This window comes from Lycorma delicatula, chromosome 6, assembly GCF_047948215.1.
Source record: "Lycorma delicatula isolate Av1 chromosome 6, ASM4794821v1, whole genome shotgun sequence".
NCBI lineage: Eukaryota > Metazoa > Arthropoda > Insecta > Hemiptera > Fulgoridae > Lycorma > Lycorma delicatula.
In genome coordinates, this window is record NC_134460.1 from 19,700,241 (window position 1) to 19,713,895 (window position 13,655).

General features: G+C 31.1%; 1 protein-coding gene across 3 annotated transcripts in view; it reads left to right on the forward strand.

The window, feature by feature from the left end:
- SPoCk (secretory pathway calcium atpase) overlaps positions 1-13,655 on the forward strand; it is a 180,424-nt gene that overhangs the window by 123,058 nt on the left and 43,711 nt on the right. For all 3 annotated transcript variants that reach the window (XM_075369352.1, XM_075369353.1, XM_075369350.1), the window contains exons 4-10: positions 282-379; positions 840-948; positions 1,145-1,294; positions 5,258-5,469; positions 6,789-6,913; positions 11,150-11,247; positions 12,100-12,195. In XM_075369352.1, the coding sequence (XP_075225467.1) occupies positions 282-379; positions 840-948; positions 1,145-1,294; positions 5,258-5,469; positions 6,789-6,913; positions 11,150-11,247; positions 12,100-12,195 (888 nt within the window). The remainder of the gene's footprint in view (positions 1-281; positions 380-839; positions 949-1,144; positions 1,295-5,257; positions 5,470-6,788; positions 6,914-11,149; positions 11,248-12,099; positions 12,196-13,655) is intronic.

Consider the following 13,655-nt stretch of genomic DNA (forward strand, 5'->3'; position numbering starts at 1 on the left):
TAGTATTTGTATATTCCTTCTTAAGCACATTATTTTTAAGAGAACCACAATGATAATTCATCATCATTGAATGATAATGATCATTTATTCATTATGGTTAAAAGATAAGGTACATAGAAATTTTATTACATCAAGTGTCTAAACTTTATTGTCAGACCCCTACAATAATTAATGAAGATAATTTAATTAATGAATAAAAATGTTTCAAATTCTAAATTATTTAATGTTTTCTTTTTTAATACATATTATGTATAATTTCATTTTGTTTTTTTGTTTTTTAGGCAATTTTAATAGTAGTAACTGTTGCTTTTGTTCAAGAATACCGTTCAGAAAAATCATTAGAGGAGCTTACAAAACTTGTACCTCCTACTTGCCATTGGTAAGTATTGTATTATATTTTTGTTTACAGACTATTTAAAAGAAATGTAATCAGGTGTATTAAAAAAAACTTTTTGAAAATTTTTTTTAAAACTTTGAAGTTTAGTTTCGCTTATCCTGATTCCCCATATTGTAAATCCCATCTGTTGTCAAAAAATCTCTGGGAGGGCCAAGTCATAATTCAGCCCTCCTAAGACACTCGGTTATGAAAAAATATACAGGATATATATTTAGTAGTTAACATAGAGTTAACAGCATAAGTTTAGATAGTGAATGAGTTCTCACATAAGGTGATAACATTATATCCTTACTGTTGTAGATTTTTTTTTATAAGCTAAATTTTTTTATTTTTCTATTAGTGTGAAATTGTATTCATAGTTTTTAAGAATGAACAGTCATTTTAGTTATTTTAAATTGTACATATAATATTTGTAATTCTTAGTATTATTTGTTGTTTGTAGTTTGCGAGAAGGTCAGTTAGAAACATTCTTAGGACGAGATCTGGTTCCTGGTGATATTGTACATCTAAATGTTGGTGACAGAGTGCCAGCTGATATTCGTCTCTTTGAGGTAGCTTTCTTTAAGTTCAGATATAAAATTAAATCATATCAGTTTTAGTTTAAGTATTTTAGTATTAACTAGTTGATTTTCCTTTTAGAGTAACAGTAACTTTATCTGAGAATAAATTTAAATAAATGATAGAAGTATAAATGTTGATTTGATGTAATTTATTTTTTAATTGATTAATTTTTGTTGGTTTTTTCAGGCTATTGATCTTGCCATTGATGAAAGTAGTTTCACAGGTGAAACAGAACCTTCTACTAAATTAACAGCACCTATATTAAAAACTAATGGTCATACATCAATGAAGAATATTGCATTTATGGGTACACTTGTTAGGTGTGGAAATGGCAAGGTAAGTTATATTTATAGGTTATTTATAGGTATTAATAAGTTATATTTATAGGCAAGAGAGAAGAACCAATTTGCAACTACTGCAGTGAGATAGATGATGCTGAGCACACCTTTTTTGAGTGCAATAGGTGGGACACACTTAGACATAGTAAGGCATTCACAGGTATAACTCCAGAGACAACAATAGACTACATGCTAAGAAGCGAGTCAAACTGGAACAATTTTGCTAGCTTTGTTAGACAAGTTGTTGTACAGAAATACTCCGATGAGAGAAGACAAGGTGTTGGCTAGAATAGGACTGGGTGGACAGCCTTGCTGGTGAGGTCCAGCATGCTGCGGTGTGTTGGCACTGATGAGCCACCAAGGACTCCACGGGTAACAGTCAGATAACAGCACACTGAATACTGAAGGGACCCGGCGCCGCGTTGCAGCGAACTGGGTCTGGCGTGGTGTCCAAAAGGGCAATATTAATAAAGAACTCTCAAAAAGAGCTAACCGGTAGGCCGACCTGCCATGCTGGTATATAGCCGGTAGGTGGGGAGGCCTATTTGAGTTTAAAGACACTCCCCTGGGCGGCGTAATACCAACAAGTCGGTCCGGCCCAAGGGAGCTGAGAGAAAAAAAAAGTTATATTTTATGAATATTTATTTCTTTGAGGAAGTTTTTCATTGATTTTTGATATTAATAGTTTTTATTTACTTACTTTTACTGTAATATAAATTTTACTTCTAAGAAGAATAAATGTTTAATCAAAGGTCTAGTGTTAATTGATAACCAACCCCGCTGTAGTGGGAATCCTCAGCCAGTTGATAAATTATCCCAACCAGAGGCACTCTATCTCTTTCTTCTTCCCTCACTTTCCACATCCTTTTACCTTTCTTCCTGATATTATTAGTGTTGTGAAAATTGGGTCAACCACCAGGTTCCATCTGTGACCTCACCTTGATATCCACCATGATATCACTTAATGTGACATCGTGGTAGTACCTTCCTGTAGCCTCCAGGACAGTAGCTTATTTATTGGAGTTTAATGAGATAACAGCCTTCTCTGCCTGTAATTCTGTCCCAAGGTCTATGCAACACCTGAGATGTCCTTTGGTAAAGTCAAGCTACCTATTTTATGAAGGCAAATGAAAAATAATTTACACTTTCACCATAACATGTCTTTAAGGTTTTCATACTAGTTTCTGCAATGCGTGATTAGAGTTGGTATGACTGTGGTCATGTCCATAAAATTTGATCCTGATCACAACGTTTGCCTTTCGGCTATTAAACATATCTGCTCTGCTAGCACTTTGCATCAAGGACGAACAACGAGCAGTGATCTAATTTTTCTGATTGGAGGCTGTGAAATCATTGTAGGATTTTATCACAATATGGGGATTTTTTCAAGTAGAAGTGTTTTTTATAGATCGAGAAGTTAAAAGTGGCCGGACGAGTGTGACACACTATGAGAGATAAGGACATTCATCAACCTTTACCACAAATAAGATTCAGCATGCTCGAGAAATGGTTCTGGTGAATAGGCAAGTTACCTTTGATAAGGTTGCATCTTCTTTGAACATTAGTCATGGTTCTGCCCATCAAATCATCCATGACAAGCTCAACTTCGGTAAGTCTGTACACAATGGGTACAAAGACAGCTTACTGCAGAACACAAGCTCAAACGTGTTGACATATGCCAACACTTACTTGATGACTTGAACAAGGAAGGTGATACATTTTTGAGCAGAATAGTTACTGATGTTGAAATGTGGATACATCACTATGAGCCAGAATCAAAACACCAAATTATGGAGTGGAAACACCCAAGATCTCAGATGAAGAAAAAATCAAGACTCGGCCATTAGTGGGAAAGGTTTATGCTAACCAATTTAAGAAGCAAAAGGGCTTATACTGGAAGAGTCATGGAAAAGAGGACTACAATCAACACCATGAGTGAAATGTTTGAAAACAAGCTGCAGCCAACAGTTCATGACAAATGAACGTTGAAGCCATGAATGTTGAAGTAAGTGTTGTTGTTTCATGACAATGCCTGCCAGCACATGGCTCACTTTACCATTCAAACCATTAAAAAGTTGAATTTTGAGGAGATACTGGTTCACCCTCGCTACAGCCCAGATCTTGCACTCTCTTGACCTTCATCTGTTTTGGCCACCCAAGGATGCTTTGCAAGGTCATCAATTTTTCCATAGACTTAAGGCGTGCAGGAAGTGGTGTAAAAGTGGCTTCGCAATTAACCAAAACTTTCTTCTTGGAAGGAATACACAAGCTTATGGACTACTGGACAAAGTGCATTGACAAGGAAGGTGACTATTTAGAAAAATGATACTTATTGAACCATTACCTTTATGTAAATAAATTATAGAGCAAAAAGTGCTGATAATTTTTGTCTTGCCATTGTATATAAAATTTAATCTAATTACTGTCATTGGGATCTTATAATTCTGTTGTATGCTTAAATTTATCATTCATTTCTGGGAATAGTAAAGGTTTTTCTTAGACAAGACTAGTTCTTGGGTAATCATTTAGTACCTTGAGAAAAAGTAATTCATTACAGTGTTTATTTGGATTAATAAACAAAAAAGTATATACTGCACCAATCCTGGGTTGTTCACCTAAGGAAAAATAATTACTGGGTAAAAATAGCCCAATTTTCTGAGGAATTGTACACTATCAAGATTGGTGCTCATCATCAGGTGCCTCTCCTTTAAGTGAATTTGTTTGTCTTTTCTGCAACCCCTTTGTAGGTACATCATCTCTCTCTCTATCTCTCTCACCACTCATTACTTATCCTGTTCATTCTGTGGGCTTTGATTAGATACCTACTGGAATTTGTGTTAAGAATGTAAGGCCTATAGAAACTGCATCCTCGATACCTGTGTGATCTGGTGAGAATGACTGCTTGTCAAGGACTTCTATTTGTTGACTGTATAAAAAGTACAACCTGGCTCTCAAATTCTTATTAGACAAAGCTGGCCACATTGATCATAGCAAATCACTCAGTCAACCTCAGCAGTTGGCATTGTACTGCTTTAGTACATTTATTAATGCATAAATGTACTACCTTTCATTTATTGTATTATTATGTGGACCCTAAATAAAATAACTTAACTGATTCTCTTAAGAATTAAATCAAAAATGTATGTAGAAGGAATTAAAGATATAGATATGTATTCATGCTGAACTTAACTAGTTATTTATTTAAAAGCTGTCCGTAACTTATATGGTCACCAATAGTTATTGCAATCAACCTTCCAGCTTATTTGTATTATTTTTTGTCATAATTTAGTAAAATATTGACTGCAGAGTTAGTTTTCAGTTGTATTATGATTTTGTAAGCATTTTTCTTGTCTACTTTATGTATTGCTATCAGTATATTTCTCTAAGATCATGTTAATCCTCTTTTTTATGTGTTGTTACATTAATTTTTTTCCATAATGGTCTTTTTCTAAACTTGGTATACGTACATATATGGGTAATATTTTTTTTTTTAATTTTAATTATAACTCATTACTTACTTAAATCATTGGTATGGTGTGGGAATATTTGTATTTCAGGTTGGCTAAGAATGTATTTCATTTATTAATTTGTGTTTATATTTTCTTTATTGCTAGCTTAGACTTATAATGCCCTATTTAAGTCATCATTTACTTCTTAATTGTATAAATAATATCACTTTTTTATTGACTGTACATTTGTACTATGTATTGTAGTTGTATACAGGTAATTGAACTTAATTATAGTGTGCCACTTTGTTCACTATGATAATGTTGTATAAGTGAACTCTTATCAAACTGAGATTAATATTTTATTTAGAAAAATGGAATTGCCTTTTTTTGTTTATCTTTCTGAAATTTTCAAATCATATAAGTATGAATTTTCATTGGTGAATGAATACTCAGTTGGTGATTGAAGCTAATAATTTGTTTTAAATAAATAAATGTAATTTTTCTGTATGTAGGGTATTGTCGTCAATACAGGAGAAAAGAGTGAATTTGGTGAAGTATTCAAACTGATGCAGGCTGAAGAAGCACCAAAGACACCGTTACAAAAAAGTATGGATATTCTTGGCACTCAGTTGTCATTGTACAGTTTCTGTATTATAGGTTTAATCATGGTTCTTGGTTGGTTGCAAGGTCGTCCTGTATTAGATATGTTCACAATTGGTGTCAGGTAAGTAAAATAAATTTGTTTACTCACTTTTTAACGATTTGATTCTGGATGACAGCTGTGTTTTCATATTGCACCATCTTACTTAACTCCCATTTTAATTAACAAATTTATTATTTAAAGAATAGTTTTATGGGTTGTTTATACAGATTTGGCTGGATGCAGTTTGATAACACATGTCTTTGTCACATATGAAATCTGTATGAGAATTTCTTTCATGAGAAAATCTAAATATGTATAATTTATATAATAATATACACATATAATATTTAAGATAATATTATATAATATAATATATATAAATGTTAATTTACGTAAATATAAATATTTAATGTACATATTAAGCATTACATTTTCAATGAAGTTATCTAAAAATATATGATGCAAACTTAGAATTGTTGACTTTCACAAGAACATAAAGCTACAATCAAATTTTTGAATGCTTAATACCACTAAATCCACTCAATCTGTTTCTCGTTAATATAAGAGTGGTTTTAGATTAGTATAGCAAACTCTTATTATAATGTGGTGTTAGGATTCACAAGGACCAATGTTGTAAGACTGACTTTTTTTTATAAAAAGATGGTGGGTCTTATATGGCTATATATTTTGTTTTATCTTTAATTTTTGTGTATCTTTAATTTTAAGTGTATTGGTAATATTAACAACAATAAACATAAAAAGAATGTAAAAAAGCAAAAGATTACTCACCTTCTTGATGACAAGCAAAGAATTTAATATTTTAACTTTGCTGTTGTTTTTTCAAGTTGGCCCTATAATAGGCAGTTTGTTTGTTTTATTTTGTATTGATTATTTATGTTTAAAAGAGGTAGATATAATTTTAAAATTAAAAAATAAGATCCTTATTATAAATGCATGCCAAAAATCTATAAAAAAAGTTATAGAATATGTAGGAAATAAACAATAGAATAGATCATGCATTATGAAAAAAAAGAAATAATCAAAATTAGAAATCATTTTAAATTTTTAAAATAATTTGTTATTTAACACTATTGTAATATTTCTGTTAAATCGTACATATTTAATGAAAGCTAATTTCAAAAGTTTTACATGGTGCTCTTCATGTTGGCCTTTTAATTAGGGCCATTGTCATTTCAAAAAGTTTGAAAGCTTCCTCTGCTGTGAATACTTTATTTTCTTTGTCATTACCATCTTCTTTTTTGGCAGATGTACTTTCGCTCACAGTATAGTTAGCATTAAAATCATATTTTGTTTAAGTTTTTTACTTACTTTCTTACATTAGAGAAATAAGTTTTTGTTTCTTGACTAATCAATTAAATTGATCATTGCATTGTTTACAGTTTGGCTGTTGCTGCTATACCTGAAGGTTTACCAATTGTGGTAACTGTTACGTTAGCACTGGGTGTTATGAGGATGGCAAAACGAAAAGCAATCGTGAAAAAACTACCAACTGTTGAAACTTTAGGTCAGTATTGTTTTTTCTATTTTTTTTAGACTAATTTGTTTTTATTTTACACAATTATGTTTTATTCTTATCCATTTCATGTACTTCAATATAGTATAAGTTTTCTATTAAAAAATTGCCCAGCTAGTAAAAATAAATAAATAAAATATGAATAGCGAGAAAATTTTATTAATAAGAAAAATAGAATTGGGGGATTTTCTAATATTAATGTGGTTTATTTCTAAAAATTATTTCACTGTTAAACATGATATTATTGACATCACATAACTCAGCTAAATATAATAAAGCGTTTCTTGACTTAAATTGTACCATTATATTAAATTATATACTATTTATTAAAATACAGTAAAACTTCCCGGTTGGACATGGCTCAGGAACAACAATCTGACCGTTATTTATAGGCATCCGCTATTCAGAAAAATGCAAATACAGTATTATGTTCGGTTATTGTATAGAAAAAACACTTTGAATAGGATAACAGTATTGTTTATTATAACCTGCTTTATAGCCATACGAATTCATAAAACTGCATCCAGCACACTAATGCTCTTAGAAAGCTCATCAGCATCCATAACTTTCATTGTTCACACTAAGTATGTACTGTAACACCTTTTTTCTCTACTGAATTTTAAAGTTCTGAATGATCTCCTTTTGAAGTGTTTGACATAATCCAGCAGTATTTGGGGGAAGAAATATAAATTTTAATAATGTATTCTATAAATTCTAATGTATTACAAGAAAAAATACAGTACTACCTACCATAACAAAAATATTGCAAGTGTTCAATGTATAGTTTACACTTCACAGCAACTGTTGACGAATCATGCTAGATATTGAATTGATTGAACCTCTTAGTGGGAAATAATGCAATTCACAACAGATAAACAAATTAGTCACACTGAGTATAAAATAAAAAAATAAAAATTACAATTTTTACTCCTGCTGTCCATTTTTCAGAACTGATTGAATAGTTTTATAGGTAAATTCATTGTCTGCATCCGTTATTGAGAATTATCTTATCATTAATACCAGTATAAAACTGCCAGGGAATCTAAAAGTGTCCGTTAAGGGAAGTTTCACTGTAGTTTTTTCTTTTTACTTGTAGAAGATTTCTGTTTACTCATAGAAAATGCCAGAAGAAAATTTAGTGACTTAGAAGAATGATAGGAAGCTGTTTGCTTTTAGATTTTTACATAATCATATAAAAACTGAAGTTACAGATTAAGCTTAAAGATGTATTATAAAGAATGGAGCAGAGGAGACATATGTTTTTCACTACTGAATAACTGTTGGTTTAAATTATAGAAAAAAAGGTTTACATTAAATAATAATATTTTTATTGCATTTTTAAATCAACTAACCTTTATTAGGTTGAGGAAATAATGTCAATAAGATTACGTCCTTCTTGTTGGATGCAAATTCAGAGCCTCTTCTCAAAGCTCTGCACAACTTTTTCCAACATTTCATTCAACACAGCTTCTATTTCTTGACAAATGGAAATTTTCAGGTCTTAAAATTGTGTGTGGCTTGTTCACATACACTCTTGATTTCAGATACCCCCACAAAAAGAAGACACAAATTGATAGATCGAGAGAGCCGTGGGGACCAAGAAACATCACCGAATTGTGAGATGATGTGTCGAGGAAACATTTGTTGAACCACTTCAATCGATGTGCTCTCGCCGTGTGAGCTGTGGCATCATCCTGTTGGAACCACATTTCTCTCATGTTCAGCCTGATGCCTTTCCAGTTCTGGATGCAGGAAGTTGTTTAACATGTTGATGTAGCGTGCTGATGTCACTGTAACTGTGGTTCCACCCTCCCCCTGCGCTTCAGAAAAGTAAGGACCAACAATCGCTATTTTGGAGACACCATACTGTTACTTTTGAGCAGTGGAGAGGATTTTGGTGTAGTTCATGTGGGTTCTCCAATGCCCAGTACCAACAGTTCTGACATTAACATAGCCATCCAGATGGAAATGGACTTCTATTTTGAAGTTGGGTTATTTTTAAAATTAATTTTATATAAATACATTTTTTTTAATTTAGGTAAGTCTATAAAAACACCAGCCACATTGTAAAAGCTTTTGTGAGAAACATAAAAAAAAAGAAACTTGTTATTTATTAAAAATGAAGAAAGAAATGGAGGAAAGTTAATTTATATTAAGCAGTTAGTATTAAGCTTAATCTGAAGTTGTTTGGAATATAGAGATTTTATCATTTTTACCTGAATTTTCATGTAAAATACTTTGGGTCTTGGAATGATTTCAAGCTATTTATCAGTGTTATAACAGTCTAATATTAAGTAATGCTGATAAATGTGTATTCTTCAAATCATCTATGAATAACTTAATCTTTAACTTTAATAATCTTTACCTGATGTTTCTGGAAGAAACTCAGTAAATTTGGTCAATAATTAGTAGATATACGAGGTGCGATTGCAAGATGTGGCAACCCTGTAGCTTGCGTAGGCACACCATCTTTGACCTTGGTCTATAAACTACTTCTAGTCCAAGCGGCACATTGTGCAACTGCTCAGTCGTGAGTTGTGCTGTAATAAGTGAACACATGTGTGTGTTTCTCGTCACAGAAATGAAACCGCAAAATATTGCGCAACGGTATGCCATTTCTTTTTGCGTTAAATTGGGTGAAAACGCGACGACAACTTATGGTAAGCTTCAGAAGGCTTTTGGAGAGGAGGTTATGTCAAGAGCTCAAGTTTTTCGGTGGCATAAAGTTTTTAGTGAAGGCAGAACGAATGTTGAAGATGAAGACCACAGTGGACGACCATCAACCTCACGGACAGATGTCAACTTGACCAGGGTGCGTGAAATCGTACGATCTGATAGAAGATTATCCGTGAAAATGATTGCAGTAGAACTCAACATCAATCGAAAAACGGTTCGTCTAATATTAACTGAAGATCTTGGTATGAGAAAGATTTGTGCAAAAATCTCGCACAACAACAGCAAGAAACACAGAAAAATGTGGTAGCCGATCTGTTAGAGCAAACGGAAATCAATCCAGATTTGTTGAGCCATATTATCACTGGTGATGAAGGTTGGTATTTTCAATACGATCCAGAGTCAAAACGCCAAAGTTCGCAATGGTGCTCAAAGAGATCACCCAGACCAAAAAAAGCTTGCATGTCGAAGTCAAAAGTGAAATGCATGCTTGTGTGCTTCTTTGATTCAAAGGGAATTGTTCATAAAGAGTGGTGCCTCCTAGACAAACAGTTAACCAATATTTCTACTAAGAAATTTTAGAAAGACTTCTTAAACGAGTTCTTCGTGTCCGTGCCAACATTGCTGATAATTGGATTCTGCATCACAATAATGCGCCATCCCATACTGCTCTGTCAGTACAGCAATTTTTAACCTCAAAATAAATTTCAGTACTACCACAGCCACCTTATTCACCAGATATCGCTCTGTGCGACTTTTTTCTATTTCCAAGAGTTAAAATGGCGGTCAAGGGACACCATTTTCAAACAACACAAGATGTCCAAAAAGCTGTGACGAGGGTCTTGGAGGATATTACAGAAGATGATTTCCAGAAATGTTACCATCAATGGCAGTAGCGTTGGAATAAGTGTATGCAATCAGATGGGAACTACTTTGAAGGAGACAACACTAAACATGAATAAAACGGTAAGCAACATTTTTTTCACATCAGTCTCATTATTTTATTGTCGCACCTCGTATGTGAATAAATGATACTAACTGAAAATAGAATCAAACTGAGAACCATCTTTTTTTTAACCCTATTAAAATGTAACATCCTAGATACTGTAGTGTATTTATTGTTTTTTATGGCTTAAACATTATGCAATGTACCAAGCATTACTTAATGTTTCTGTTGACAATGTGTATTCTATTATTAAATAACTCATTTCTTGGGATAAAATGTGTAGCATTTGCTTCTTCTGGTATTTGCTTTTGTTTGACCGAACTACAAAAAAAGTATTCCTTCATTTGTGAAAAAAAGTTATGGAAGGTGTTTCTTCAACTGTTGAAGTGATATGTATTGTTGTTAATTACTTTTTTATGTTATTTAGTTGGAATGAAATGAGAAGCAACAACATTTTTTTATATAAGTAGCAATCCACTTTTAATTTTTATTTTAACCTATTTATGTTGCAAGCTAGTTAGCTATTATTTATTTACTTATCGGTTCATTAAAATTAATTAATTAGACTTATTAAAACATTTTTCATTGTTGTTTTTATTTTTTTATAGGTTGTGTTAATATCATATGCTCGGATAAGACTGGAACAATAACTAAAAATGAGATGACTGTAACTGTAATTGTTACAGCTGATGGGCATTTGGCTGAGGTTTGTATCAATATTTGACATTGTCAATTTCTTTTTCTGCAAATGTTTCTCACTTCATTAGTCTATTTTATTTTTATTTATTTTTTTTTGTAAAAGCTTATTTAAATACATATTGAAGAAGTATTTAATAAAACTATACACATTTTGATTTCAAGGAATATTTACTAGCTTAATAATAAAATTATTTGCAAACGTAATTAATGTATTTTACAACTTAAATAAAGTTGGACCTCAAAGAGAGGTTTTTAAAAAATAAAGTAATTGGAAGGGTTAGTATCAGGTCTAGATGTTATGCTATTTTAAGTTTAGAGTTTTGAGTTTTATTTAAGTTGATATGTTAGATTTTGTTTGATTTTTTTATTTCTCTGCTTTTTGCTGTAATTTATTACATATATTAGTACTTAAGTAATTGTAATATCTTGTAATTGTTTTTATATTTTAAAATAACTCACAGTTTATTTACTGTAATTATTGAGAAAATAATACATTAGATGGCATATATTATTTTCATGGCATTGTAGTTGTAGAGCTATGCTGCAAGAAGGAAAGTATGGTATTCAGATAAAAAATGATCACTCAAATATTAATATTAAAAACACAGTTAGATAATTGTGAATTAAATTTATATTATAGCCCCTCATTTCATGGGTGAAATATTACATGATGTTCTTTTCTTTATAGAATTAACTATGAGATACAATATTTCTAAAATTTTTTGTTTAGTTTAAGTGTTTTCACATATTTATTTGATGTGTGGCCTTTCTAATGTTATAACAGTATTTGAGAAATATTTATTTGTTAAACAATATTCTTTTTATTCTCTGACTAATTTATTATTTTTTTTATCTTCAGGTATCTGGTGCTGGTTACAATGATCAAGGTGAAATTCACATTCATAAATGTGATAGTATTGATAGAGCAAGAGAATCAGTTTACAGACTGTTAGAGGTGAGAATTATTGATAATAATAATAATAAATTTATCTAAGTTATTTTATAAACTGAAAATTTTATTTTTTGTTATGGCATGTAAATATATATAAAGTAGAGTGACTTTAATTTCATTAGTTGACTAATCTGTCATATCTTTCAGTGTTTGAATGAAAAACAGCATTAGTATTAGGACAAAAAAAAAATAATAAACAAGAATTCCAATTATAAGTATAGCTTAGTTACAATAATATTTAAAAGAAATAAAACTAAACATACCAGTAATAAAAATGATACTCCAACTGTTGTCAATAATCAAGCATGTATGTAAAATTAAAATATGTATTTAAATATGTATGTATTTAAATTTAAATTTAAAATATTTCAATTTCATAAAAGGCAACCCGGCTTGGGTCTAGTGGTGAACGTGTCTTCCCAAATCAGCTGATTTGGAAGTCGAGAGTTCCAGCGTTCAAATCCTAGTAAAGTCAGTTGTTTTTACACAGATTTGAACACTAGATTGTGGATACCCGTATTCTTTGGTGGTTGGGTTTCAATTAACCACACATCTCAGGAATGGTCAAACTGAGACTGTATAAGACTACACTTCACTTACACTCATACATATCATCCTCATTCATCCTGTGAAGTATTATCTGAATGGTAATTACCGGAGGCTAAACAGGAAAAAGAATGAAAGAAAGAAAGTTTTTTAAAAGGTAAGAAAAAACGCTTAAAAGAGTTCACAAATCTTACAATTGTCAAATCTGTTTTCTGATTCTTCCGTATCCTACATCTACATACTTTCAGAGCAATTAAATACTTTTTCATTATACTTCATAGTTTTGTGAAAAGTTACAAAGTTACCCATAAACATAATGAATCAAAGTGAGTCTATTTACAACTCTACATCCAATCCACGAAGTATCAAAAATGAGGAAGAAAGAATCAAGAGTAAGAAAAAGGGATGGGTAGTGGAAAAAACAATCTACTCTCAAGGAACCGTAATAAGGATAAAAAATCCTACTCAAAAGAAAGCTGAATCCCTGCAATGTTGATTCTGTATATGAACATAATTGGTGAAAAAAAAATTCTTTCAAAATCAGATATTTAAACGCAGTATTTTAACTAAAGTAGAAAATTATACGATGAATATAGGTTCAAAACTGAGCAATTGCATCATTACAAATTTTGCTGTAAATTTGTTTTACAGTTATGAATAAAAGTTAAGTAATTAAAACATTTATAAATATAACAATAAAATTCACATCACCCATGGCCACAAAAAGAGAAGAAAAATTCATCTTATCTTGTTGGTTTCAATGTTTATAATAATTATTGATAACGTAATCCAATTCCATGACAAAAATTTGTTTAAATAGTTTAGTTTTTTATTTATTTATAAACATATATATGTTGTAAGCTTTGTTTACCTAATTTTGAATTGACTTGTAGTAAATAAAGAGATTTAAAATTATA